This window comes from Ipomoea nil, unplaced genomic scaffold (genome assembly GCF_001879475.1).
Source record: "Ipomoea nil cultivar Tokyo-kokei standard unplaced genomic scaffold, Asagao_1.1 scaffold1407, whole genome shotgun sequence".
Taxonomy (NCBI): Eukaryota; Viridiplantae; Streptophyta; class Magnoliopsida; order Solanales; family Convolvulaceae; genus Ipomoea; species Ipomoea nil.
Window position 1 is genome coordinate 4,485,466 of NW_017617835.1, and position 27,573 is coordinate 4,513,038.

The 27,573-nt window shown below is 34.7% G+C and overlaps 3 protein-coding genes across 3 annotated transcripts; 1 reads left to right on the forward strand and 2 right to left on the reverse strand.

Annotated features, from left to right (window-relative positions):
• Positions 1–33: 33 nt before the first annotated feature.
• LOC109186753 (AP3-complex subunit beta-A) lies at positions 34–7,268 on the reverse strand. The gene is made up of 11 exons (XM_019336873.1): positions 6,886–7,268; positions 6,605–6,681; positions 6,163–6,412; positions 5,028–5,654; positions 4,328–4,501; positions 3,932–4,058; positions 3,708–3,817; positions 2,585–2,785; positions 1,225–2,219; positions 810–1,079; positions 34–640 (listed from the first exon to the last, which is right to left on the reverse strand). Exons 1-11 carry the CDS (start codon positions 7,099–7,101, stop codon positions 286–288), a joined length of 3,402 nt encoding a protein of 1,133 aa, XP_019192418.1. The 5' UTR covers positions 7,102–7,268; the 3' UTR covers positions 34–285.
• An 8,189-nt stretch (positions 7,269–15,457) lies between these two features.
• Positions 15,458–20,389, forward strand: LOC109186600 (protein INVOLVED IN DE NOVO 2). Its single transcript, XM_019336654.1, has 7 exons — positions 15,458–15,637; positions 16,324–17,231; positions 17,333–17,514; positions 18,404–18,493; positions 18,602–18,892; positions 19,422–19,631; positions 19,924–20,389. Exons 2-7 carry the CDS (start codon positions 16,328–16,330, stop codon positions 20,155–20,157), a joined length of 1,911 nt encoding a protein of 636 aa, XP_019192199.1. The 5' UTR covers positions 15,458–15,637; positions 16,324–16,327; the 3' UTR covers positions 20,158–20,389.
• A 482-nt stretch (positions 20,390–20,871) lies between these two features.
• On the reverse strand, positions 20,872–22,309 carry LOC109186601 (expansin-A6-like). The gene is made up of 2 exons (XM_019336655.1): positions 21,783–22,309; positions 20,872–21,468 (listed from the first exon to the last, which is right to left on the reverse strand). Exons 1-2 carry the CDS (start codon positions 22,247–22,249, stop codon positions 21,159–21,161), a joined length of 777 nt encoding a protein of 258 aa, XP_019192200.1. The 5' UTR covers positions 22,250–22,309; the 3' UTR covers positions 20,872–21,158.
• Positions 22,310–27,573: the final 5,264 nt, after the last annotated feature.

Below are 27,573 nucleotides of genomic sequence, written 5' to 3' on the forward strand. Positions count from 1 at the left end.
GAAAGGTTATATATATATATGTTTTTCAATACATAAAGACAAGAGCTCAACAACATTTATACAAATAAAATGGTAAGACAAAACAAGTTTACAACAAAGATTCAAGCATTGGGTTCGATGGGGTATCTGAGCCATCCAATAAAGCAAATGTGTGGAAAGAAAATGGAGAGAGCGCCAGTAAAAAGAACAAGAAAACGCCTATATCAAATGTACATGGTTGAATTATAATGGAGTCTAGGGATAGTTGTGATTGGTTTTCTCAATCTTAGAGCTTATAACTAGGTTTCAAGATCTAGCAGGTTCGGTTAAAAAATTCACCACCCGGTTCAACAGATTCAGGCCAAACACGGTTTCTTCACAATTGACTTTAACTGACAATGTCAGTGGTTCGGAACATTTACCTTCAACAGTGATAGTAAGCAAGCAGGGGATAGAGTTGCTCAAAATTTCACTGCTGAATCTTAACCGTAACCCTGATGCATCATCTAGGTTGTTACCGACAGGCATGTCAACGGACACGAGAAAAAGGTTTGCATTACTAAGAACCTTTGAAGCCAAATCCTGGCATATTACAAGGAAGCTGTCTGTCGTGGCTGGGTCAACTTTGCTAAGCTCTTCGACGTGGTCAGTGAATGAGCATCTGTTGCAAAACGTGGAAACTTTTATATGGAGGATTCTGAAGGGGGAAAGAAAGACAAGTAGCAAATATACACAAGCATAATTGCAAAAAGCCATCGCTGAAATTGAATGCATACTAAAACTTTTCAGAAGAATTGAAACCTGAGGATTTCAGTAATATGGTAACTGACCTTCTTACATACTCAAACATTCCAGGTAGCTGAGATTCCTTGCTCGAGAATAGTTCAACGTCCATTGGAAGAGGTCTTACAAAATATCCAATATCAGGTCTCAACTTCACTGGGTGCTTCTTGCCATTACACAATAAAATGAGCTTAAGAGGCAACAGGTGATGGTGGAAATGGACCTGGAGGGTCCTCTGTGAGGTCTCACCAGGCTCCAGGGCAGCAATCTCGTCCATAGGAACTAGAGAGGGCACCTTAGTCTGAGAGTTTGGGGAACTGCAGATCAAGATGAAGTAGAGAGACACTTTTAGAGTTTTAAGAAGTAAACAAATCACGAAGGTTGTGATGTGTGATTTAAGAAACTGATTAACAAAGAAAAGAAAAGCTAAGGAAAATACACTGCCAATAGCAGTCTCATTACCTAGATGTTACTGTTTGATCTGAAGGTTCTGTAGTTTCATTAGATCCCTCTTCGACCAACAATAAATTTGACATGGGCTCTGTTGAACAATTCTTGAAGCAGACCTCAACACAGACAAGTAGCTGAGATGTGCTTGAAACCTCAGATGAAAATATATAATCAACACTCAAGCCACTTCCATTAGCAGGATCTAACAAGGTATAGGATTTAGGTTTAACTCTGCTACCTATATCGCCAATGGAAATTCTTGCAAATGATCGCCGGACATAACTTATGTCAGATGAATTCTGAGCAGAAGCTGGATGTTCATCCAACCATGATTCCAGAGCTCTGTTGGACAACAGTTCACTAATTTCATTGGAACTAGAACAGGCTTTACCCTCTGTTGAGCCACCTATTTCATTTCTATGGGCATTACCAGAATCTGAAAGGTGAATCAATGGATCAGTATTGTCATCATGATCACTCAATTGACTTGCCCCATTGCCACTTGCACTAGTTGGAGAATCCTGAGAACTATAACCTGATACAATTTCCTCATCTAAAGATCCAGATACCGAATCAGGATCATCTGCATCATATGAATCACTCTCAGTAGCTCCATCCTCTTGATTCTCCATTCCTTGTACAACATGAGATGGATAACTGGTGCCAGTGTAATTTAAACTATGAGGCTGTGGAAGAGGTTCATATCCGGGAGCTGCATGAAGAACCATATGTGAGAGAGATCCAGGAAGATAAACCTGACAACTTAAGGGTTCTCCAGCTGGTAATTTTGTCTGTTCCACAAATAACCGTTCAATAAGTAAATGCAAAGGGCTCTTAGTTTCTGACTGGTCATTTGCTTCTTCTATGTCAGTGCTACAGAAGAGTTTCACTATGAAGCGTGCACGGTCACGGAGATCATAGCTCAAGTCACATTTGGCTAGTTCAAGAACATAGTTTAAGATTCTTCTGAAGCTCAAAATATCTTCCCCTTTTGCACACAATACTACCTGGCAATAATTAATGACGACTAATAATAAAAAAGTTTCTCAAAGGTTCAGAAAAGACTGAATAGATTAGCTGGCAAGAAATGCTTTAATAAAATGAAAAATAATCAGATAATTATGTGTTCAAAAAACATCATTCTGTTGCAGAGAAATAGTGGCTCTTTTGCAACCCATGGAGCACCACCTTGTGATTTCTAAGTTCTAACATGTGACATCAAATATACTTATTTTAGGGAGGTGGCCAATTTAAGCAACATGACCTAGAAAGGATGTACAGCAATAAAAGGATGAAATATTCAGCATTTCAAACAAGGAAATGAATAACAATAAGTTAAAGTGTGAAAAAGAAGCAGTTCATGTTAACCTACCTTGACACAAGCATTAAGAATCTGCATCTTTGTTTCAAGAGCTTCTGAAGTAAAGCACCAAGCAAGATACTTGAGAACTGTGGGTAAAATCATTGGGATGATATGCCCAGCGGTGTTATACTCTCCAACCATCCATATGATCATTGCCCGTGCTTTTGGAACCCGGATAGAATCCAAAATTCGAGCCAAATGAACAATTACCTTTTGCAAAATGCACGAGTTAGGAAACAAAACAAAGATGCAAATATTCTCATTTACTCTGTATTGTGTATTCAGACTTTCCAATTTTGATATCAACCTCTTTTTATGTACATATATCCAAATTCTTCAACTAGAAGAGTATTGACCTTTACAAATAGAATTTTCTCAAGTAGAGTCAATTATCAAATATGTCAAATTCTCAAAGCTCTTAACAGAAGTTTATCTGTTACAAATAATATCTTCAATCATACTAATAGAAAGCTCTTTGGTCAGAGTATTGACCCTTAACAAGTGAACCTATTTTCACTTCAAGCAATGGCATGTATCCATACTCCATAGTACCCCAAAAAAAATGAGATAAATGGCCAGAGGATACCTTCTGCTTCTTTAAGGTCTCAATAGAAAACCTTTACTTCAAAAGTTCAGAGATATAGTGCCCAAATTTTCAGTCACCCAAAACATAATAATCAGGTTTCTGATTTACCTAAAATTAAATTTTAGGATAAATTGCTCTTATCTACCCATTAATTTGATGAAAGTTATCATTTACTCTATTAAATATTATGATAGAGAAACAAATTTTAATGTAGTACCCTTTCCCCCTTTGGCACTGGGTGGGATGCACATACAGCAATTGATCTCCTTCTATTTCCAAAAGACTATTACACACATGCCGGTTGGCACAGGGAGAGTGGGAGGGACACATAAAGTCATAAACCAATTGATCTCCCCTTATTTCCAAAAGACTAGAGATTACATTTATTTTGGAACAAGAAGTTACTGTGAGAAATAATTGGCCACTAGAAGACAAAAGTTCCAAAGTAAATAAGGCTACAGATATCATCTTAAAGTACAGCTTTCAAAGCCCATAATGGATGTGGAAACCATAGTGTGCAGAAACATAGATTTCACAACAAAGTACCTTCTCGTGAGAAGAAGGATTCAGCTTTATGATGGTCTTGATGGAATTTATTGCTTGAATCAAAATAACTTCTTCTCCTTCCATAGATGCAATGTCAAGATTTGAAATTTCTGCAGTGCTCATGATCACATGAAGTTAAAATCAAATAGAGAAAACATCAAGCTCAAAAGTAAGGATAAAGCATAATTCTCCAATAGAACCCATGAAACAAAAAGAATACTCACCTGATGAAACCAATGCTAGTAGCCCCTCCAAACATATGTTGGCTACACTGGGAAGTCGTTGAGCACATAGACCAATTGCAGCAACAGTATCTGCAGCGAATCTCCTGTCTATATCTCTAGCATAATCCTAAAAACGCATAAACTATACACATTGGTTTCACAAATCAATTCTTAGACAGCACCAAAAAGATTATACCTTAATATTGCACCATAAGGACATGAACTTTCATCTTTATTACAGCATTAAGATAAGAAATGCACAACCAAAGTAGCAAACATTATACATTTATACCTAAAACCCTCACTTGCAAAATGATAATAATAATAATAACAACTCCTTTCAAAAAAAAAAAATAACAACAACAACAACAACATATACAGAGAAAGAGAGAGTACCTGGAACTCTTGAAATATTGGCGGAATTGATGATTCTGTAGCAATCAAAGATAGTATCTCGAGTTTCAGAGCTTTTATTTGATATGAATCAGTAGCACTTATGAAGAAGTCTTCAAAATGTGAAACAAAGAGAGATGGCATTGCTTTAGCAAACACTTGAATGTTGCAGAGGACCTATATTATTAAGCACCAACATAAAAGACCAACACAAGGTACTTTGTCAGTAATAAGCATCAATATAAAACTAGCAATCAATTAATTCTCAACTGCTCAATAATAATTTTTTAGGAGGATAAATTTTTATTATTAGTATCCCTACTACCTTTGTCCAGTATAACTTCTACCAGTGTGGTATTCTCCAATTAGGAAAACAAATTTATAAACCCTTGCATGAAAACTCTTGTATATATATGTGTCATGTCTGACGTCTGAATTAGTCAATGAAAGAGTAATTTTCAATGAATATGCAGGAACCACTTTTCTTCTGAATCCAAGGCAAGTGAATAAATTTTACAAATGCACCAAGATATTACATGGTCATCTAGCAATGTAATGTATAAACAACTGGCACAAAGAAGTCAAGCTGTCAATTTTCTTGACTGGCTCTGATCTAGAATCATAACCAGAGTAGATCCAATATGGTAATTCAAATGACAATCAAGTAAGGTTAACCAAATATTTTCAAAGAGAAGAGAATTACCACATATCTAGAGGCACTAGATGATCTCAGGAGAAACAACAAAGGTTTAACAATTCTTCTAAGTTCTCCTTTTGGTGCCATAATCCAGTGAATCCCAGCAGCAGCAAGTACTACTGCACTATTTCGACTCCACAGCAGAGGTGAAGTACATTGCAGCAGGAGCTTCACATCATCATTACCTTTGGCAGATGTGAAACATGAAGGATCCCATTCAGAGCTAGCCTTCTCAGAACTTGATCTAGACAAATATTTGTCTGGTCCCTCGAGATAACTCCTAGAAACCATATTTGCCATCTCAGATTCATGAACCTCATTTCCTGAGTCATCAGTGCCCTCTTTCATTGTAAAAGAGGTGTCTGATCTCTCTTTTTCAGAATTATAGTTCTTAGAGGAGCAGGAAGCTATCATTATGGACTCTTTAACAAGCCCATGTTGAGCAATAGCATATCGCAAAAGGATTCCTATCAAAACAATTTGACCCCATTCTTCCACATCAGGAAGAGTTTCACACAACTTTCTGTAGTTTCTCCCAATCAAGAAGAGATTGTTTGGACAAACAGAAGCAAATGCTGCAGCAGCTGCTCCAACTATTGCAGGAGAACTATCATTCAGCAGTATACCCACAATCTGCAACACATTGCAATAGCACCATACATATCAACTGTACACACAGGTGATGATTGGAGTGCAGACCTAGAGAACAATCATTTGGCAAGTTGGCTTTCCACAGTTATGCATCATTACAACATTTTGTGAGGAACAGAATTATATATAATTAATGGTTTTACTTCACTCACGTGCATTCAAGGATTTCAAAGACTAAAATAGATATCAAGGTTGCTCTTCAAACAAATTGTCAGAGAATACTGAAGGTATCAGTTCATCAATGTGTCAAGATCCCTTTAGTTTATAAAGCTAGAGTAGAGACCAACAAGAGGTGTAAATTATTCCATACCATTGGAATATTAAAAATAATAAATAAATAAATATTGTGAGGAGGAAATCTGATAGCTGATTAACAAGAACAAGGCAGACCACAACTTCTATACATATTCTGTCATTACCTCTTTTTAAGATTCATGCCTTCAAAATGAGTAATCGATGTATGATAAGACATAAAGGTTAGAAAACCTACCTCTTCAATTGCATTTACATTTTCTTCTAACCGCAAATCATGCAACTTTGGGAGTGCATTTGCAGCACATTTTCTAACATATACTGATGGATCTCTAGCACACTTCCCTATTGCCACCAAAACAAGTGGTGCAATCACATGTAAACGGATTCCTGCCATTGTACGGAGTGCCCATGCCCTTACCAATGGGTTTTGATCCCCCAAATCCTTCTGGAAACAGTTTATTGAGAGCAATGCCTCATTTGGCCGCCTAAAACATAACAGTAAGTCATCCAATATTAAATATATTTGTATCAAACTACATTAGCATATGTTTAAACTGAGAAACTGAAATGACAGCAAGAATATTTGTTCCTATGATCAAAGAGATGCATTTAAAAAGATATGGAGTACTTGTTAGCAAGTCAAATAACAGGAAATGATGAATAGTGGAGGTTCTTACTTCTCAGCATAATGCAGTAGATACAAGTAAACCAGCTTCTTGACTTCCAATGATTGTGAAGCCACATTTTTCACCACCTAGGAATTCATCAACCAATGAAAGAGAAAGGAGAAGAAGAATCAATAACTGCAACGTACTTATGGCTCGTGTAATAAATCTGCTCAATCAGATTGATTGTTCACACCATACCATATCAATCAATCAAAATAAAAATAGATTCTCAAGTTTCATTACTAATTAAGCGAAAATGGCGAAGTCAAATACTCCGAAATGAGCAGCACCTGGGGGAAGAAATTTGAGACATCAAAACCTTGAGCAATGAGAGCAAGCAATCTCTTGAGAGCTTCGCACTTCTCGGAGTCGAACTTGCTGTCGAGGAGCGGGGCAATGTTGACGTCTTCAGGATCGTCGTAGAGGTGAGCATCCGTGCCGATCCGGAACGCCAACGTTGAGGCTTTGCTCAGTGAGTCCGCCGTCGCTCCGAACTGTGAGAACATGTTCGATGCTTTCAAATTCCCGGCAATTGCAGTTCAGACGTCGGGGATCCACTTCTCTGAAGATGAATAGATGCCGACCCACCGGAAACCGGACTCAGCAGGCGTTAGCTGCCCGAAGGTGTTACCTTTTTTTCTTTTTCTTTTTCTTTCCTCTTTTCTTTTTCCCCCTTCACTAATCACAACTATTCACAAGTAAAAAAATAAAATAAAATAAAATCAACGTCAATCCAATTTACACCAAAACATCAAACACGAGTTAATTATTCAAAGACATTTAACGTTACCGTGGCCCTCATCACAAACGACATAGTTTTGAATTTTAAATTTGACAGTAATTATTTATTGTTCAATTCACGTTACTGTAAAACATGTGTATGTGTTTTGTATTATACATTTATGTGTTTCATGTTATGCAATTATGTGTCTGAAATAAAGTAAATATAACATGCAATTTTGTATCTTATGTTATACATTTTTGTATCTTATGCTATACAGTTATGTACCTTAAGAATATTGATTATGTACATAAACTAAAGTAAATATAAAACATGTGTATGTGTCTTATGTTATGCGTTTGTTCCATGTTATGCAAGTATGTACCTTAAGCGTATGGATTCTTTACCTAAAATAGATTAGTAGTTGTGTACTTGTGTAACACACAACATATTGTGTGGTCTTATTTTACAAATTTATGGCTTGAGTTATGAAATTATGTGCATATAGGACATATATTATCTACATAAATCATATTTGAGAATAAGTAAATATATAAATGTGTATGTGTCTTGTGTTGTGAGTTTGTCTGTCTCGTGTTATGAAAATTTCTACCTTAAAAATATTGATTATGTACCTAGAATAAATTGAAATCAGTGTTGGAATTGGTTAAAGCTTAAATATCAAAACGATATCGTTTTGATCCATGAGCCACAATGTTATGTGGACCCTGGTTCACGATATAAATTGCCATAATAATTGAGTCAATATAACTTTGTCACTTAATTAACCAGCCTATCGACTCATGAGAAAGTAAATCAAACCAATATAGTTTCGGGACTCAACACCAAATTATATTATGCACAGTAAACTCATTTAAAACTCAAAAATCAGTATTTTAAACCTCGACGAGAACAAATATTAAGTGGGGCTTTTCATATACTACATCGATGTTCTTGGGACACATTCAAATATTCCTGAATCGGATATTTTAACCAAAAAGTGTTAATTAATTAATGAAAACTTTTAAGAATATTATCTACATCTTTTTATGTTATCGTCCGTTTAACACAAGTGCACATAATAGATAAGCTAATTTCTCTTAATTTCCATTTTCAAATTCTAATTGCATGGTCAGAAATGAGAATTTACATAAATTATATTGTCTATTTTGTACCTAATTGCATGGTCAAAAGTGAGAATTTAGAGAAATTATCTTTGTCTATTTTACACACTTGAATTAAAAGAATGACATTATTGGGAAATTTAGCTTATATCCATTAACACCCCCCCCCCCCCCAAAAAAAAAAAAAAAAACATTAGTGCTTATGCTTTTAAATGTTTGTTGTGAATAGTTAATTAATCTATCTATATATATATATATATATATATATATATAAAAGTAAAATCCTCCTATTTCATTTTCCCGCCCAAACTTTTGTAGTAAAACTTATTTGATAATCAAATGTAAAATAGAAATTAAATAAAATCAATATTGTTTCCATATTCATGTATTAACCTAATTGGTAAATCTATTAATTGGTAATATTTTTTCCTTTTATTCATTTATTTATATTGAGTAATTATATATAGAGATATAGATATGTATACTAACAAACAACGACTCCAATGTTTATCCTTGCCCAGGATATTTCTCCATTGAAGACTTGCAGAGCTATTAGACTGCAATTGGTGCCCACCTAGCCTATATGAAGTCTCAGAGAAAGGGTAGTGATTCAATAAAATCTAGAGAGTGCATGTTTCACGATCAAGAGGTATTTTTTTTCAATTTTGCTTTTTTTCTACGACTCCAATATTTATCCTTGCCCTGGATATTTCTCCATTGAAGACTTTTAGAACTATTAGATGGTGATTGGTGTGCACCTATATGAAGTCCCATAGAGAAAGGGGAGTGATTCCATAAAATCTAGAGAGTGCATATTTCACGATTAAATGGTATTTTTTTCGATTTTTTTTTCTACAACTCGTGTTGTATATGAAATTGGGAAAAAGATGTATTCCAAAGTTGCTTCCTATACTGTAAAAATAAATTGCAAAATAACACTTTTCTTTTTTACTCCATTGTAGGAAACTTCATGCTCATATACCAAGGGAGCATGTTGGTAAGTACTGTAAGCTTTTCAAAGTGAAAAGTTTATGCCATTAAAAAATTTATGGTGATAACTAATTTCTATATTTACAAAAAATGCACTCATTATTTTATGTTGTAATTCAACTATGCTACTTTGGTTAAAGAATAAAAAAAATGACAATTTTCCTAGACAAATTTATTTATTGAAATCATTTTCATCTTTGAAGTCTGTAGATGATAAACCGTTTGTTGGTAAGTTTCATTTACAATTTTAATCTACATCTTAATTTTTTTTTTATTAACATGTTTGACATTATTGGTAGGGTCGTTGAGATATACTCCCCATTGGATAAGATCATTGCAGGGAAGCCTTCTTAACTTATTGCTTTTCTAATTGTACGTGAATACAAAGTAAATTATTTAATTTTGCTATTTTTATTGTATTTTGTATATGTATTTTTTTATTAAGTAGTTTATTTGTTTATAGGGACAATCAATTGAAGGCTACCGTGTGAGATCAACATATACCAAGAGTTGATTTTTTTTTTTTTTTATTAATTTTGGCCTTGCAAATCCTATGGTTGTTCTTATGCAATTGTGTAGAGTTAAGAATTATACAAAGAGTTAATCTAAACACAAATGTTTAAACTTTTCTTTATATTTGAAAGTGTTTGAATAAGGACAAGTAATGAATGTTCTTTTTTATTAGCCAGTTATATCAAGATATGTAACTCTTGATACATAGCTCCTTTTCAATTAGGATTTTAGAGTTTTGTGATTTTCTTGAAAAGTAAATTTATTATGTCTTAATCATTATCATAATGTTTTTATCATTTATTTTTGTACATATTTTGTTTATGATTGTTATTTTTTTTTTAGTTTACGTGTTAATTAGACCCATCTAAGAAACATTATTGCTATTTATGAGATGATTGAGATAAACAGTAGCAATAAAACATTTTTTTTTAAATTGATGCACTGGCATCAAATTTTCTAATCATCTTTTGCCACTTTTTAAAATGATTAATTAGTATAAATTGTCACACTTTAAAATGTATTTTTTTTTAACGTTAATAAATAAATTAGCTTAAAATAATACATAAAAATTCAAAGGATAAGCAAAGTATAATCTAAAGTATAAAATAAAGTCAAAGTTGTACATGTTTGCAAAGTGGTGGAGCATTGTAATAGTCTCAGTGCATCCAAATAAAAGGCATCATTTAATTGATTATTCTTTCTTATCTCACATTAAAGGTTCAATACTGCATATATATATATATATATATATATATATATATATATATATATATATATATATATAAAGTATTAGTAATAACATTGGTACTGCTAAATGTGTATATAATTAACTAATTATTTATTGCTTTAGGATCAAAGAGTGCCCTATATGGCTATATGATCTTAGACCTCAAATTTTACTTTCAAATATATTATAAATAATCAACCTACATAATTACTATCTATCTTCATATGAAAAAAACTCATCATCTTTATGTGTGCATGTGCACATACAAAACTATAAACTGTCATTTTTAGATTGAATTCATCTTTCATGCGTAGCTGTATTTTTACCAACTAATTTACTAAAGCTTATTTTGTAAGCCAATGTAAAATGAATATTAACTAAAATTTTGGTAATATTGTTTCCATATTTACATATTATATTAATGTAATAACATAATACGATATATAAAAGACATATTAATTATATTATATAATATAATAATATTTTTGGTAACATTATTGTTTGCAAATTCTCCATATTTTTTTTACGTATTTATAATACTGTGTAGAAAAGATATTAATTAATTAGGTAATAACATATTAGCATAATTGGTAATATTATATATGATATTATCATGTAGAATTTTTGGATGTCTATTACCAACTAATTTAATACAACTTATTTTGTAAGCAAATGTAAAATAGAAATTAACTAAAATCTTGGTAATATTGTTTCCATATTCAATGCTCTCACGTACTAACATAATTCAATGCGTAGTTCAGGGACCTAATTGCATATTTTTTGAGTTTGATGGCCTAATTATAGTTTGGTGTGCAATTCAGTGGCCTATTTAACCCTTATTCCTAATATTCTACATCATCAATTAAAAATGGAACGAAAATTGAGTAAAAATATCGTTGCATTTGATATTCTAATTGGCTAATTGACTGAAAATAAAAAAGAATAATTGGTTGAAAATGAATATGACATTACAAATTGACTGAAAATATAAAAAGAAATGAATACTAATAGTTGATTGCAAATAAAAAATGATACATAATTGATTAATATGAAAAAAATAAATGGTTAGATCATTGCATTTTAATTAAAAATTCAACGAAAACTAAAATTTAATGGAAATATTTCAATAATAATTCTACATCATAAATAGTAAATGCATATTTTAAACAATATTAAAGATAAATTAAAAATGGAACGAAAATATTTCAATAATAATAGTATACATCATCAATTAAAAATGAAACGAAAATTAGGTAAAAATATCACATTCTAATTGACTAAAAATATAAAAGAATAATTTGCTGAAAATGAATTTGATATTACTAATTGACTTAAAATATAAAAAGGATCGCTAATTGACTAATACTCTACCATTATTATTTTCACTCGAGTCACCTATTCTGATGGACCGAAGGTGTTAGCTCTATACGATGATGGACATGATTGCGTTGCTACTACCAATGTCGTCTACAAAGAGGTTTCAATAATGTGTAAATACAATCGTTGATATTATGTTTTTTTAAATGACAAAATTGCTATATATCTAGACAAAAAAATATATATTCTATACAAATGAATTAAGATAGCAATTCATTCATATAACTGAGTTGCTAGAGAACAAACATATTTGCCTAATTTATTAAAAAAAAAAAAACTAAACAATGATAAATAAAATCTCCAAATTACAGTACCGCATGCTACATCTACACATTAGCTATTAATTTGAGCAATTGTTTGCTCAAATTCAAACAATGATAACATCAAAACACATAAATAATCCAAACCATATCTTCAACTTCACTATATAATATTTGATGTTTAATTTAAATAACTATATATCAATCTAAATACTTTTAATATATTATAACAAATCCATTTCGTGCATCGCACGGGCGCAAATACTAGTTTGTGTAAAAATAACTACTTCAATACAATTTGCAAGAGAAAAAAGTGATACACTTATAATTGAGGAGGAAATAAACTACATCACTATAACTTAGGGAGAAATACACTATTTCTTCCATTGTGTTGAGCCATCGGTTTCAAACCAAACAATTATACATATTTTGTATGAAACGAATCTCACATGACATAAAATGTTTCAATCAATTGATTTTAATTCAATGAAACTCTCAATTTGATAATTAATCAATTAAAATATATCCCGTTATACAATATATATTCCATAACAATATGTAACACGTTCTCTCATATGAGCAATTTTTGTAAAATTTTAGAAAATTTATGAGAAAAATTATTATATTTTGAAATGATAATGGAAAATTGTAGTCACTATTCGATAATGTGCATTGATAACAACCCCAACCAGGTTTGTTTAGGAGTTTTTTTTTTTTTTTTTTTTTTTTTGGGCTGAGAGAAAAAGTGACTTGCGGATATAGGGGAGAAGAAAGTGAAAAAAAAAAAAAATTGCAAGAGAACAATTTTTTGTGGGCTCTACAAAAAAAAAGTGCATGGGTGCACGTGCACTGCACGTTCCTGTTAGCGGAGCATCCGTATCACTTGGGGAGATTTGGGGGAGAATGTAAGAGTGATTAGAAAAGAGAATGTGGAAAGGGGAGGAAAAAAAAAACCAAAACTAATTTTTTTAAAAAAATAATAAATAAAGTAATGGCCTTGTCAGGCGCGCGTGACACACCCGGCGTGACAGTTGCTGTGAGCGTTGCTGTCTTCTCATTTATTTCTCTTCCTTGGGAAGAGAAATAACTCGTTATTTGAAGGGAAAAAAAACCATATATCTCTTCACCTCACTCTTCCAATATGGCATTTAATTTGCACCTCAAAAGTTGTGAAATAACTCCTCATTATTCTCTACAGTAGATGCTCTAAATCATTTTTTTTTTCCTGACACTAATTTTCTCCATCCTACTTGGTCTAAAACCTGCCAACATAAATTATTAATTTTATTTTTTATTTTTTTGAGAAAAGAAGAAGAAAAAATTATTGATTGATCTGACGAAAAGTAACTGTAAAAGCGCAAAATGACAAATGAAATTAAAAAGGACAGTAGAATCTTGGAATGGTGACTTCAATGACTCCTTGCAGGTTTTAGTAATAATGTTTAATGTTTTCAGTTTTTTTACTTTTATACTTCTCTTTTCCCAAATATATCAAGTAAAAACTAGAAAATCTGGGGGGAAAATCTGGCAATATATTATGTCATTATTATAAGCTGGAAAACAGTACTTTATGTTCACGGGCTCACAGTTACTTGGAAATTTTCAACATTGATAAAATTTAAGTTTTTATTCTTTGCCACATATATATATATATATATATATATATATATATATATATATATATATATATATATATATATATATATATAGTGAAAGGTTCCAGTGTGGTTGATTAATGTGCGTGAGCTTTGTACTTAATGTGCGTGAGTCTTGTGTTTAATGTGTCTGAGTTTTGTATTTAATGTGCGTGAGTGTGTAATGTTAATGTGCGTGAGTCTTGTGTTTAGTGTGCCTGAGATTTGTACTTAATGTGCGTGAGTGTGTAATGTTAATGTGCTCCTGCTGCTCTTGTATATACGTCTTCGTCTTCTCTTCATCTCTTTTCCCTTAATTCTCTCTTCCTCTCTCTCTCTGTTCTTCTTCATATACGTCTTCGTCTTCTCTTCCTATTCCCTTAATCCTCTCTTCCCCTCTCTCTGTTCGTCATCATATACGTCTTCGTCTGACTTTTGTGTTTAATGTGTGTGAGTTTGTGGTCTGAATGTATTTTGTTTATAGCTTCCTGTGTGATTGTGTTAAAAGTCATGTACATTAAGCACAAACCTCTCGCACATTAAGCACAATATTCAGGCACATTGAGTACAAAACTCACGCACATTAACATTACACACTCACACACATTAAGTACAAATCTCAGGCACATTAAGCACAAGACTCACACACACTAAGTATAAAACTCACGCACATTAATCAACCGCACGGGAAACTACAAATGCACCTGATCCATTCCCTATATATGTGTGTGTGTTTAATATTCATGTTAAAATACTCCTTCTGTCTAATTTTATGTCTTTGACTTGATTAACGAGATTTTATTGAAATTATTTTAAATTTAATTTATTGTAACCACCATTCATTAGTGTACATTTGAGTAAATTTCACCTCACTTTTGTTCACAAATTATATATTGACTAAGACATACCATGTGTATTATAGACAGTAGTTTAAATTATGTATACACAGTTACCATATAATGTACTTTTAATTAACCATCGATTTGTAGGCAACATTGTGCAAACTTAGAGTAAATAATTTGTTACTGGTCGCCAAGTATCTTGTGCTCAAATGACATGTAGTGACTTTCCTATATGGAAGGTCATGAGATCGAGCTTCAGTGGAGGTGGGGGCGGTGTTGACCCCTATTGAGAAAGTCTAAATGAACATATACTACAATCTAAAAAATATTAAAAACGTATATTTTCTTTACACAAATCCTACATGTTCAGTCTAAAAATCACACTTCCTGCAAGATATGTCACACTCTCTCTCCTCCTCTCACTTTCACATACGATTCAATGCCTCAAAAATTTTCCCAAAAACAATAATGGGATGCCCTAAAAAACTATACTCTGTAATCTGTATGAAGTTGTGTCACGCGTATGATACCATGAAGACATGATTTGGGTACGGTCACGCACTTCAGTTGCGAGTGTGAATATGTCTGTAAGATCGTCAATCCGGATAGTGTATAAATGCTGTATTTCTATACATATATATATCTCCGTATTATATACTCCGTATGTATTTCCCACTGTACCTCGAAACTCACTCTCTCATTCACTCTCCTTTCAGTCAAAAAAGTGCTCAAAAACCCTATTCTCCTCTCTCTATCTTAATTATCCCCAGAAAAATCTGCTTCTTGCCAGATCCACGCTCTTAGGTGCGGGACTGCGGGGCTCAATTCCATGCGAAACCTTTGATCCGATTAGTGTAATTTCTCCCCCCTTATCGTTTTGTTTGGTGCGTTTCTGTAGGTTGGGAGAGTTGTGATTTTTTCTTTTTTTCACCTGAAATGTTCTTCGTATGCGCTTTAAATTCTTCACCGCACTTTATAAGATCATTGCTGGAACATTCCTTAATTATATCACGTTTATGGGTCTGTTCGTTTTTGTTCATTTTCCGGGATCTGTTTTGCTTAATTGCTTAGGAGCTTCTGAAAATGGTGGTGCTAAAATGCTGTTGCTGTTGCAGTTGCAGATTTTCTTTTTGTTTTTAATTTTTTTTTTCCTATTTTACCTTGAAGTGAAGATTATCAGCTCATATTGTATAGTCAGTGGGTATTTTGTTGTTGTTTTTTTATTTGGATGTTCAAGCTGAGTTACACTGTCAGGGTGGAAGGGAGCTTGCTAAAAAAGGGTTAAGAGTTCATTCTTATGTACATTATGTTGCTCTGTCGACTTGGGAAGTGAAATCTTGACAGCAGAATTTTTTACTCTACCATGCAATGCTATTAACTTCTTCTCACTCTGTTTTCTGCATTGATTCTTATCTTTGGTACATTGTTATTGTAATTTAAAATTTCTTGGAATTTTAATGAAGGGTATGGTTATCTACCTCTAATACTATGATTTCTTGTCTGGTAGTTTGATTTTATTATAAAATTGTATTTATGGCAGTTCAATGGACAACAGTTCTGGGGATGACACTGATATAAGTGATTCTGAGATAGAGGAATATGAGGAGAAGTCGTACAAAAAATTGAAAACTGGAAACCTCTCTGTTAGGGTATCAGATGAAGCCTACACTTGCCCGTATTGTCCAAAGAAAAGGAAGCGGGATTTCATGTACAATGAGCTCTTGCAACATGCAAGTGGAGTGGGCAGTTGTAACTCGAATAAGCGAACTGCAAAGGACAAGGCAAATCATCTTGGATTGGCAAAGTACTTGCAAGATGACACTGCAGCTGCTGGCCCATCAAAGGCTGAGGTTGAAGCAGATCCTTTAGCAGATTGTGACCATGATGAGATGTTTGTTTGGCCATGGATTGGAATTGTTGTGAACCTTCCAACTCAACTTAAGGAAGGACGTTATGTGGGGGAGAGTGGTTCTAAGTTGAGGGATCAATACATAAGGAGAGGTTTCAATCCAACAAGAGTGCGTCCCCTATGGAACTACCAAGGTCATTCAGGAACTGCACTTGTTGAGTTTAACAAAGATTGGGCTGGGTTCAGCAATGCTATGTCGTTTGAGAACGCTTATAAGGGTGAGCATCATGGCAAGAAGGACTGGAAAGCCAGTAATGGGAAAAAGTCTGATCTTTTTGCATGGGTGGCTCGGGCAGATGACTATCATGCAACTACCATAATTGGTGAAAATCTACGGAAAATTGGAGACCTTCGAACCATTTCTGATTTAATGGAGGAAGAAGCTCGGAAGGCAAGTAAGCTTGTGTCCAATTTGACAAATGTTATTGAAGAGAAAAATCTGCACTTGATAGAGATGGAGAACAAATGTGAGGAGACATCTGCGTCTTTGAGCATATTGATTGCGGAAAAGGATAAACTTCTTCAATCCTATAATGAAGGTGGGAATTTATGCAGACAGTCAGAACCAAGTTTTAATGATACTGTATTAACTAGCATGTTGATTAAATTTTTTTTTTCCCTTTCTGTTGTACATGAATAGAGATAAAAAAGATCCAGTCAAATGCACGTGATCATTTGCAGAGGATATTTAATGATCATGAGAAGCTTAAGTTGCAACTGGAAAATCAGAAGCAACAGCTTGAGGTCCGGGGTCAAGAGTTGGAGAAACGTGAGGCCCGAAATGAAAGTGAAAGGAAGAAACTCTCTGACGAGCTTGAAGAGGTACCACTTTTCTACTTGAGTTTTTCTATTCTGATGTCAGCAATAATGTTACAGTACAGTTTCCTCAGATTATTATTTTTCTAAGTAGACTATGATTAACCTTTATAATGGAGTTTCAACCTAATCAGTAGAAAAACTGCTATTATGACCCTATCTAAGTATCGGTTTGCAGTGTCAATATGTGGTATTTAGGTGAACATCAAATAGAGATACTTCTCTAGTTCTCTTGTGCTTATTGTTTATTTATTTATTTATTTTTTTGGGTTTCATTTTGTGAATGTTTTTTTTTATTTTTAATAAATTTGCATGCGCATGCACACATGCCATATAGTTAGTGCAAACAACTTATCCATTGATGCGCACACACATACGCTTAAAAATATGCTAGGGAGTGAACCAAATCAACCAATATTATGTTTCCTAGTAATTGTTAACTTGATTGTAGGGAGTTAATTGTCTTGGAACTGACAATTATTGTAGGCAATGTAATGCACATGAATGACATCTTATTAAAAAAAGATGAAAAGATATACAAGTCATGGATTTTTGAATCACTTGTAAGCTTAAAGAATACTTAAGTCTCTGAAATTAGTTTTTCTCGTCATTCTGGCTGCTGTTGCTCTTAAGCTTACACGTGGCTTAAATGGAAAAAATCAATCTAGAACTAGGTGCCATTGCAATGATAGCACACACCTTTCCCTAGGCAGAATAGTCAGGTTCAATGTCATTGCCTCCACCCGGCCCTCATTGTTTGTAACCAGAATGGAAAAATCAAGCTAAAGGATATTGTTGCAATGATGCCTTGGCTGCATCAGTTCTAGGTTTTGCAATTACGTGCCAATAATGATCTTACTTCAAAAGATAGTTGATGTAATTTCTTGTCTTCCAGAATGCTGTAAAAAACAGTTCACTTTCTGCTGCGGCTGAAGAGCAGAGAAAGGCTGATGAAAAAATGATGAAATTAGCAGAAGAACAGAAGGTTTGTTGTCATTTTTAATGTTCATTTTAATATTAAGCGGTAGTGTTAAGATAACCAAGTTTGCAGTATATATTACAGATCACGTGGGTTTCATTTTACTGATTTCAGAGGAATAAGGAAGACCTTCACAAAAGAATAATTAGGCTGGAGAAACAACTAGATGCAAAACAAGCAGCAGAACTGGAAATTGAGCAACTGAGAGGGGCATTAAATGTGATGAAGCATATGGGAGGAGATGAAGATAATCAAGAAATTCTTAATAAAGTGGATGGACTGCTCAAGAATCTAAGAGAAAAGGAAGGAGAGCTTGAAGATTTAGAAGCACTAAACCAAACACTAATTGTTAAGGAACGAAAGAGTAACGATGAATTACAGGAAGCTCGCAAAGAATTGGTTAATGTAAGTGCTTGCAATATTATATTTTACTTAACTTTCTACTTTAGTTATTTATCAAGTCTACAAACTGTTTCTATGGTCATGTCTCAAAACTATCTTAAGATAGGTGGCTAATGTTATTGCTCCCTAGTGAAACTGATCAAAGTTGAGTGCAACATACTGAGCCTCTTGTTATAAAGTATTTACATAGCATTAAATGCCTCACCTGTTACATGCTAATGCTGCCTGGGAATTGAGTCGCCAACTTTACTGATTTTGGCTGTGAACTCTTTATATTTGAAACTTGTAAACAAAACTTAAAGTGACATCTGGGCATCAACTCTTTATATTGTTATGGTAAGGTAGTGCATGCAATGCTCTCCCTTGGGTCTAACAATATTACTTCAAGGATAAACAAATGTTTTAAGTAATGAGTATCAGAACTAATTTTTAGTGAAAAAAATGGGGATTTCCTCTAACTTTGGGCACTAGAAGTTTTGGATTATGCATTTTTTATAAGCGTTGTACAAGGATCTGCGTAATTGCTTTGTAGGGCTTGAAAGAATTACCAAGAAGCGGTCCTATTGGTGTGAAGCGGATGGGAGAGCTTGACAGCAAACCATTCCAAGAAGCAATGAGTAAGAAGTATGGTGAGATGGATGCCGATGATAGGGCTTCTGAACTGTGTTCATTGTGGGAAGAGTACCTTAGAGATCCAGGATGGCATCCTATCAAAGTGGTAACTGTTGATGGTAAACCCAAGGTATGTATCCGGTATACTTTTAATTATAATTGATTATATATATAATGTCATTGTACGGAATATATTTTTTAGTGATGATAAAGAGTTTAGAAACATATGGAGTTCTAGTATAGTGTGTTGGTTTATTTAACTGTTGGCCAATGAATGAGCTCCGGAGGGAGTTTAAATTAAGAAAAGGTATGCTATATGAGTAGTGTCATATAAAAGAAAGTCTTTTCTACTTAGAGAAATATTTTCTCTAGATTGTTTCTTTTTTCCTTGGATTTATTGGGATATGGTATGTCTTTTTCAGTATGTAATAGATGATGAAGATGAAAAACTGAATGACCTGAAGAAAAATTATGGCGAGGAAGTGTGCAAGGCTGTCACAGACGCTTTGTTTGAGGTAAATGAATACAACCCAAGCGGAAGGTACATCACTTCAGAACTGTGGAACTATGCACAAGGCAGGAAAGCGGAAATGAAGGAGGGTGTTGAGGTACTGCTAACACTCTGGAAAAAGAAGAGAGCAGCTGAGGGGTATTGAACCAGCATGAGTATCTCACACCTGTATGGCTATGATTAAATATTCAGAAGAACTAGATCTAATGCAATTAACCATCTTCCATGGATTGTTGGATGAATAAGATTTGCTTTGTAGAACTGACGGATCTTTGTCCGGTTGTTGAAAACTCTTGTAATTAACCATCTTCCATGGATTGTTGTATGATGGATTGTGTAAGGCATGGAAGCAAGTCTAGATTAAACTTGTTCCCCTATTTGCTATTGCATTCCCTGCATGGCTCTCCATGACACTCTTTACACCCACGTGTCCAAATAATTACATTGTGTGTTATATGAAGTTTCAACTAGTTGGGTTCTGGTTCTTTTATCTGAGCAGAAGTGTCATTTTCTCTAGGTGGTGGGTTTCTCAGAACAGTAAAAGTTCTAAACATTCAACAGAAATGGGCATAGAAGAAGATGATGAGAAGCTCAGGGAGCCAAGAGCTGAAAGGGTGAAAGGGCATTTGAAACTGTGGTCAAAGCATTGATGGATTTGGATGAGAATCATGCTTCATCTTGTTGGCAAAAATTTAACACGTAATCTGTTGGTATGAGAATTATATTCTATCTACTCGATCGGTGATGAGAATCATATTCTATCTACTCGATAAGTATGAGAATCATATTCTATCTACTCGATCGCCAGGCAGAAAGTAAATTTTAGAAATTATGAAATGGGAAACTTAGAGAATTTGAATACTAATAAAAAAAAAATGCATTTGATGGTATTAAAGTAAGCTAGCTGCGGGCTGCATATTATTGCAGTCACTTCAAAGCATTTACAGATCAGAATACATCACTCTGGGTCAAAAGTTTTTAGAGACAAACACAATACAAACTTCCCAAAATTTCTCCTATCCCCATTTCCCCCCTCCTTTTACCACTCCATTTCACTCTTACCCAAAAATAAATAAAAAATACACAAGAATATATAATGGCAAACTGGCCAAAAGCTCTTTTTTAAAAATCTTTGAATTATGTATATTACACTTTAAAATTCTTTCCAACAAAAGTTTGACCAAATTGCCAGTTGGAGGGGGCAATGTTCCATGACGTAGAGGTACGATGATCGCTGGCTTTGACTCTGAGAGAGAGTGATTGACCGACCAAAACAGCACTACTTTCCCAATTTTGCCCCCAGTTACGGCTAAGGGGCATCCAGTTAGTTTTTGACCCTTTTATCCACACCTTAACGATGTCCCCAGCACCTGCCACGTTGGTCACCAACACTAGGTTGAAGAAACGGTGACCATTGATGGTGAATCTAATCCCTCCTGGCTTACGACAAGGCACCCTGTACAATTTTGTAAATTTAGTAAGGTAAAATTACAATTATACAAGCTAAGTGCTTGCACAGATAATTCTGTTGGTTTTTAAGTAGTAGATTGTGGACACATACAATATCGAATCCAGACATCTGCAGTATGAAAGTTACATCTAATGTGGTGAGTTCTTTTTTAGCCGCACTTAATGAGTTGCTGAGTTATTCCTACACTATCCTATTGACTCTAGGGGGAAGGAAATTTAGCATTTGTGGGCAAGTATACAAGCTAAGGGTATTATCATATTCAAGTAAGAGCATACTTCAAATGCATTATATTATCTTACCGGCGATGGGTGACGGGAACAATGCCGGCGCGGTATTGGGCGATCTTAAGGAACATGGGCATGGCTAGGTCGAAGTGAGGGCGGGGAGGGTTGCACCAGCCGCCATTGTCGTTGGGCAAGGCGTAGTTGGGCGGGCAGAAGTTGGTGGCGGTGATGAAAATGGAGGGGCGGCCGCCGTAGCAAGACCGGTCCTGGTCACACTTGATCTCGAAGCACGCGCCGCAGCTCAGCCCGCTGTTAAACAGCGCCGTGCTCAGCGCCGCCGTGTTCACTCCGTACCCCTGGCTGTACAAGTTCCCGTACCCGCACGCGCCGCCCATTGTCCCGGAGGCATCGCTCCCGCCGTAGAACGTCGCATGGGCGGATTCCCAGTTACTACCCTGGTAAACGCCGGGGATTCTCGCTTCGGAAACGGCAAAAACAATGGCTAAAAGCGAGAAAGAAAGAAGACCCACGGCGGCAGCCATTGTTGTGGGAATGTGGTGCTCCAATTCTTGGGTTGACTGGTTAGGTTTTGAAGGTGAGGATGAAGGTATAGCAATGGCGGTATTTATGGAGGGAGAAGAGAAATGATGATTAGATGGGCTCCTTAATTTATGGCTGTTTAATTCCTTAATCAAAGCAGGGAAAAACGCGACATAATTCAACGAGAATGGTTGGACCTAATTGTCCTTGGAGTGGGAAAGTAATTAAGGATTGGATTGGAGAGTGAAATTTGGATTGAAAAAGGTAAGGGATAGATAGATTGATAGGGCCACCATATATGCTTGAGATATGATATGATATGATATGGCTTTGCTTCAAGTGCAAGAAGTGGAATCCAAGAATATGGTGGTTTTAGTGTGTAACACCACTTAATTAGATTGAAAATAGTAAGGATTCTTTGAGTATGTAATACTTTTTTCATGTATTAGTTTACCATTTGGGCTTATAAGTACGAAATCAATCTTTATCTAAGAAGTCAATCCTTTACTAGAGGTCAAGCTTAACAATTCAATCATCATAAATCAGTCAAGGTTTGCATTTAGGCGGGTGACAACTAACAACAACCACAATCAATCAAGGTTTGCATTTAAGCTTGTAGGTCATCATTTCTCTAGTTTATTGTGCGGATTCCACCTGTATAAAAAATTTAGACCACCCGCAGTAAACCAATCAAGGTTTGTATTTAGACTCGTAAATCATCATTTCTCTACTTTGTCACACTATGCGGACTCTAACTATATTAACATGTCAGGCCAAATTGCGACAACTAATAGGGCAAAGAGGAATTGGTCTTAACCTACCACTCATAGATGCATGCAATTTTGCCTTTGTGTAAGTCACAATTATTATTGTTGGACGCAAACCGCTGAAAAAGTAAACTGCATTAGGAAGATTCCATATAATGACATGGGTTCAACTAAGAAAAAATTGATAAAAATTAAACAGATCCCGTACAATAAAATTGACCAAAAAATATTAACAAGAATCAAACATGTATTCTCCTTATAAAAATCATGCTTCATCCGGACTACCTCTTTCGGGACAGATCACAACTATTATTCACACTACTAGTTGCGTGCTACGGCGACGACGAGCTGTATATGATTCACCCGCCATATTTGAATTTGTTTGCGACGAAAAAAAAAAACAATAAAGACCGTCGGCCCACCACCATCATCATCCTCCGCATTCATCGCTCCACCGATTGCGCCGCCGTACGTGATACGTCCGACGAGCTGAGTCAAAAGGTTCGTTCCGACTTTCCCTCTGCCACGCTAGCTGTTACCTGTCGTTTTCTTGAATTTCCGACCATTTTCTACTCTCAGTAATCAGTATTATATTAAGCGTACTGAGTATTAGGAAGTACGAAAGAAACATTCGGCTCTCGATCCCATGAAAAAATAATTACGATGAAACGTTATCGTCAAATAGTGAACGTCCTTTGGACAACCGACTGGCAAAAAAGTCAAAAAAGCGAAAATTATGCACTTTCACCGTTTCACGTCAATCAGTGATACGGAGGAGGATTGTAAATATTTTGACCGTAAAACTGTTAAAATTGTGCATGCAAAATATTATAGTGAAGCAATTAGACGCTCCAATTTAATTTTTTTTTTCAATTAGACCTTTAAATTTATTAAAATTATGTAATTAATTCATTTAACCTATAATAGCATGTTACTCCAAAGTCACATGCCACGCAAGATGTCATGTAGATTAATATTTTTTAGAAATTATATTTTTATACATAGTAACAATTAAAATAATTATATTAATAAAAAAAATACTCACAACAATCTGCCATGGTAGTCAAGTAGTTGCGGGAAAGTTTAAAAATTTAGTTTTTTTTAAAAAAAAAAAAAAAAAATTCTGAATAGAATTTCATGTAATATAAGATGGCAAGATGCTATGTAAGCAAAGTTGATCGGTTACCTTTAAGTAACATGTTAAATAAGTTAAATGCACAATTTTAATAAGTTTAAGAGTTCAATTTTGGTTCTATGATTACAGGGGCTTTGTTAATTTCAGCATTTGACTTTCAAAAGTTTCAACTTAGTACCTTGACTATGTAAGTTTTATCAATTTTGGTTACTCCGGTCAAATTGCCGGCCAAATTTCGCCAGAGAATTTTAACAGTTAAAATAATGAGGGTATTTTAGTCATTTCACACCTCTTTCCTTTTTCTCCGGCGAATTCATCTTTTCCGGTGAATCTGAGGATGAGGTGCGCTGCGATGATTTCAACATTATCGAAAAAGAGAAGTATTTATTCAACATTATCCAAAAAGAGAATTATTTATTCAACATCAATTTTAGCATAATGTTGATATAGAGAAGTTTTAGAATAAATAGGCACCATCATCAGTTTTAGGATTTCCCTTTCTTCTTCGAGCAAGCCTTTTTTTGACCGGAAAAGCTTTCAACCGAAATTTTGGCAGGAGGTGCGCTAGACGAGCACAAAGAAAAGTGCAGTTCAGAGATTTCTAGGTCTGCCGATATCTCAAGCTCCCCTTACAAAAACGGTCAAATGTTTTCAACCAAAATTTTGGCCATATGAACCCTAATAAATCACCAGCAACGGTTTGGACGAATGAGTTTAAGTATGCTTTGGAAGGTGTGCTGATGCGACGGATTCGTCGGAAAAAATGAATTTGCCAGAGAAGAAGAAAGAGATGTGAAATGACTAAAATACCCTCATTATTTTAACTGTTAAAATTTTCCGGCGAAATTTGGTCGGCAATTTGACCGGGTGACCAAAATTGCATAGTCAAGGTACTAAATTGACACTTTTGAAAGTCAGGTGCTGAAATTAACAAAGCCCCTATAGTCATATGATCAAAATTGAAATTTTCTCTCTCTCTATTTCCTTTTTTTTTTTTTTTTTAGTTTGAGATAAGCGTCTAATTTCACTTTAAAATATAGTTAGAGGGCGTATTTAACACTTATTCTTAACTAATTTCAACATAATTGTAACAAAATTTAGGGACGAAAAATTTGTTCTTATTATACTTAATTATAATAGTGAAGTGATGAGTTTATAGAAGGTAAATTGGTAGGAATAAAGTTAATGTTATATATAAATACTTGGTAGGAATAGAAGATAAATGACTTGTTATTTTCGAAAGGGGACAGCGGCATAGAGCATAACCACTCTCCACTTACCTTATAACTAACTCACCAACGTGCACAAGGATATAAAATATTAGTTATTTGACTACTCAACATGCAATCAAATGTTACTTAAGTTTTCGTTGTATTATATCTTAAATCCTATAAATTCGTTCTCAAACTCATAAAAAGGTAAATCAAATATGATGTCACAAATACTTGAATATATGATTGAGTTACAAAATTCGAACTCTTATTCCCATTCCCCCCTCATTTTACCACTCTATTCCAATCTTATCCAAAAAAAACAAAAACGCAAGAATATATAATGGCAAAGTGGTGAATAGCCCTTTTCTTTTTTAATCTTTCGAATTATATATATAATTAGAACATGAAATTCTTCCGGACAAAATTAAAGTTTGACCAAATTATCGGTTGGACGGGGCAATGTTCCATGACGTAGAAGTACGATGGTCGTTGGCTTTGACCCTTAAAGAGACTGACTGACCAACCAAAACAACACTGCTTTCCCAATTTTGTTGCAGCTAAGGGGCATTCAGTTAGTGTTTGAGCATTTGATCCACACCTCCACAATGTCCCATGCACCTGCAACGTTGGTCACCAACACCAATTTGAAAAAATGGTGACTGTCATATCATTAACTCGTAAGTTGTCAACTCCATAAGGACACCTTGCGTAAGGAGAATAGCCGTAGAATCTCTGCGTTGCACATGGCAAGCATGTCGAAAGCCTATCATGTGGTCTTCTCCTCTCCTATACAAGGTGTATTAAATGCGTTTTATGGAGGACCTTTTTTCTGATCGAATTTTCTAGAGACTTGGGGTCGGAACAACCCGACTTGATTTAATTCACTCACAAACAAGCGATACACATTATCCAGATTACTTGATACGTGCCAATAATGTATATTGATTATCATTAATCACATAATGTCAAACATTATCATATTTTTAAAAAGAATATTTCTATAGGGATCGATTCACCGTTTTACCTTGTATATATAGCAACATTGCACCATTACGCCACACAACATAATTGTAATGGTGTAATTGAACACCATCGATCGTTTGTGGTAGTTAATTAACCGGCGGTCGGATGCCCGCATGTCGGGGAGACCATTCGCGAAATCATGTCTTCTCTTTTTGAAATATTCCGAATCTTTTTGTTGGCTTTACGTAATCCTCACTACAACAACTTCTTTGTTTCCTTCACAAGCAATTGCATGTAGTATATATTCCTTTAACTTTCTTTTATAATATACCTGCTACTTTTTTTTTTAAAAAAAAATTATTTAAAGTAAAATAGGAGGGAAAACCCGATACTAGTAAGAGATTCTTGCACTATTGGAGGAGTCTCATTCCAATCAGTCCACTTATTAACTGAATGACAGGCCAGCTTAGCAAGACCATCAGTAATCTCATTTTGTTCCATGTAGGTGTGTTTAATAGTCACCTTCCAAGGTTTTTCCATCTACTCCAGACATTCTTGTGTAATGTCTCTCAAAGGTACCAAAGGTTGTTTCGATCCAGGCCCTCGATCTAACCGACTATTTCCTTGGATTCCGTTTGAATCTCCATGCTCCGAATTTCTTTCTTCCATGCCCATTGAAGTGCAAAAGATATGCAAATAAGTGCAAGTGTATCTAGTACAATATCTCACCACAACTTTTGGTTGTTAATTAACGTAGAACGAAGCACGCATGTGTCTAGGAATGATTCCCAGGCAATTACGAACATCTGCATTCCTTAATTTATGTTGTTTTATATGCTGCTTCATCTGATCACTCACTTTAAGTTTGTTCAGAAGTTACCTTTTTTTGTTTTTGTTTTTGTTTTTGTGGGGGGGGGGGGGGGGGGGTTCATTCTTTATGTGTTTTTGCTTTGAATATTAACTAACATAACTACCTTCTAGAAGGTAGTTACTGGCTGACATGATTGAAATCATGTGGTCTGGGGACCATGCTAGCAAGCATGCATGCAATGGAGAATCATATCATCACTATGGGCTGTGTGATTGAAGCCATTTAGAAGTTGGCTGTTGGTGAGGGGCAAGTCAAATAGTACACTTTTGAATCTTAAGTTATATATTATATTGTCACCTAAGATATATATATATTGAAAAAACGTAATGGTCGGTTAACCACCATACGAAAGGGGATTTGAACTCCCGACCTCTTT

What these genes read in the sequence shown, in the direction of transcription:
- LOC109186600 (XM_019336654.1), top strand. Translation starts at nt 16,328, where the DNA reads ATGGACAACAGTTCTGGGGATGACACTGATATAAGTGATTCTGAGATA. An exon ending in TCTCTGACGAGCTTGAAGAG is followed by an intron (nt 17,515 to 18,403) that starts GTACCACTTTTC and finishes CTTGTCTTCCAG; the next exon opens with AATGCTGTAAAAAACAGTTC. An exon ending in CTCGCAAAGAATTGGTTAAT is followed by an intron (nt 18,893 to 19,421) that starts GTAAGTGCTTGC and finishes ATTGCTTTGTAG; the next exon opens with GGCTTGAAAGAATTACCAAG.
- LOC109186601 (XM_019336655.1), bottom strand. Translation starts at nt 22,249, where the DNA reads ATGGCTGCCGCCGTGGGTCTTCTTTCTTTCTCGCTTTTAGCCATTGTT. An exon ending in GTTCCCGTCACCCATCGCCG is followed by an intron (nt 21,469 to 21,782) that starts GTAAGATAATAT and finishes AAAATTGTACAG; the next exon opens with GGTGCCTTGTCGTAAGCCAG.
- LOC109186753 (XM_019336873.1), bottom strand. Translation starts at nt 7,101, where the DNA reads ATGTTCTCACAGTTCGGAGCGACGGCGGACTCACTGAGCAAAGCCTCA. An exon ending in CAATATTTCAAGAGTTCCAG is followed by an intron (nt 4,059 to 4,327) that starts GTACTCTCTCTT and finishes ATGCGTTTTTAG; the next exon opens with GATTATGCTAGAGATATAGA. An exon ending in ATGTTTGAGTATGTAAGAAG is followed by an intron (nt 641 to 809) that starts GTCAGTTACCAT and finishes GTTTTGCAACAG; the next exon opens with ATGCTCATTCACTGACCACG.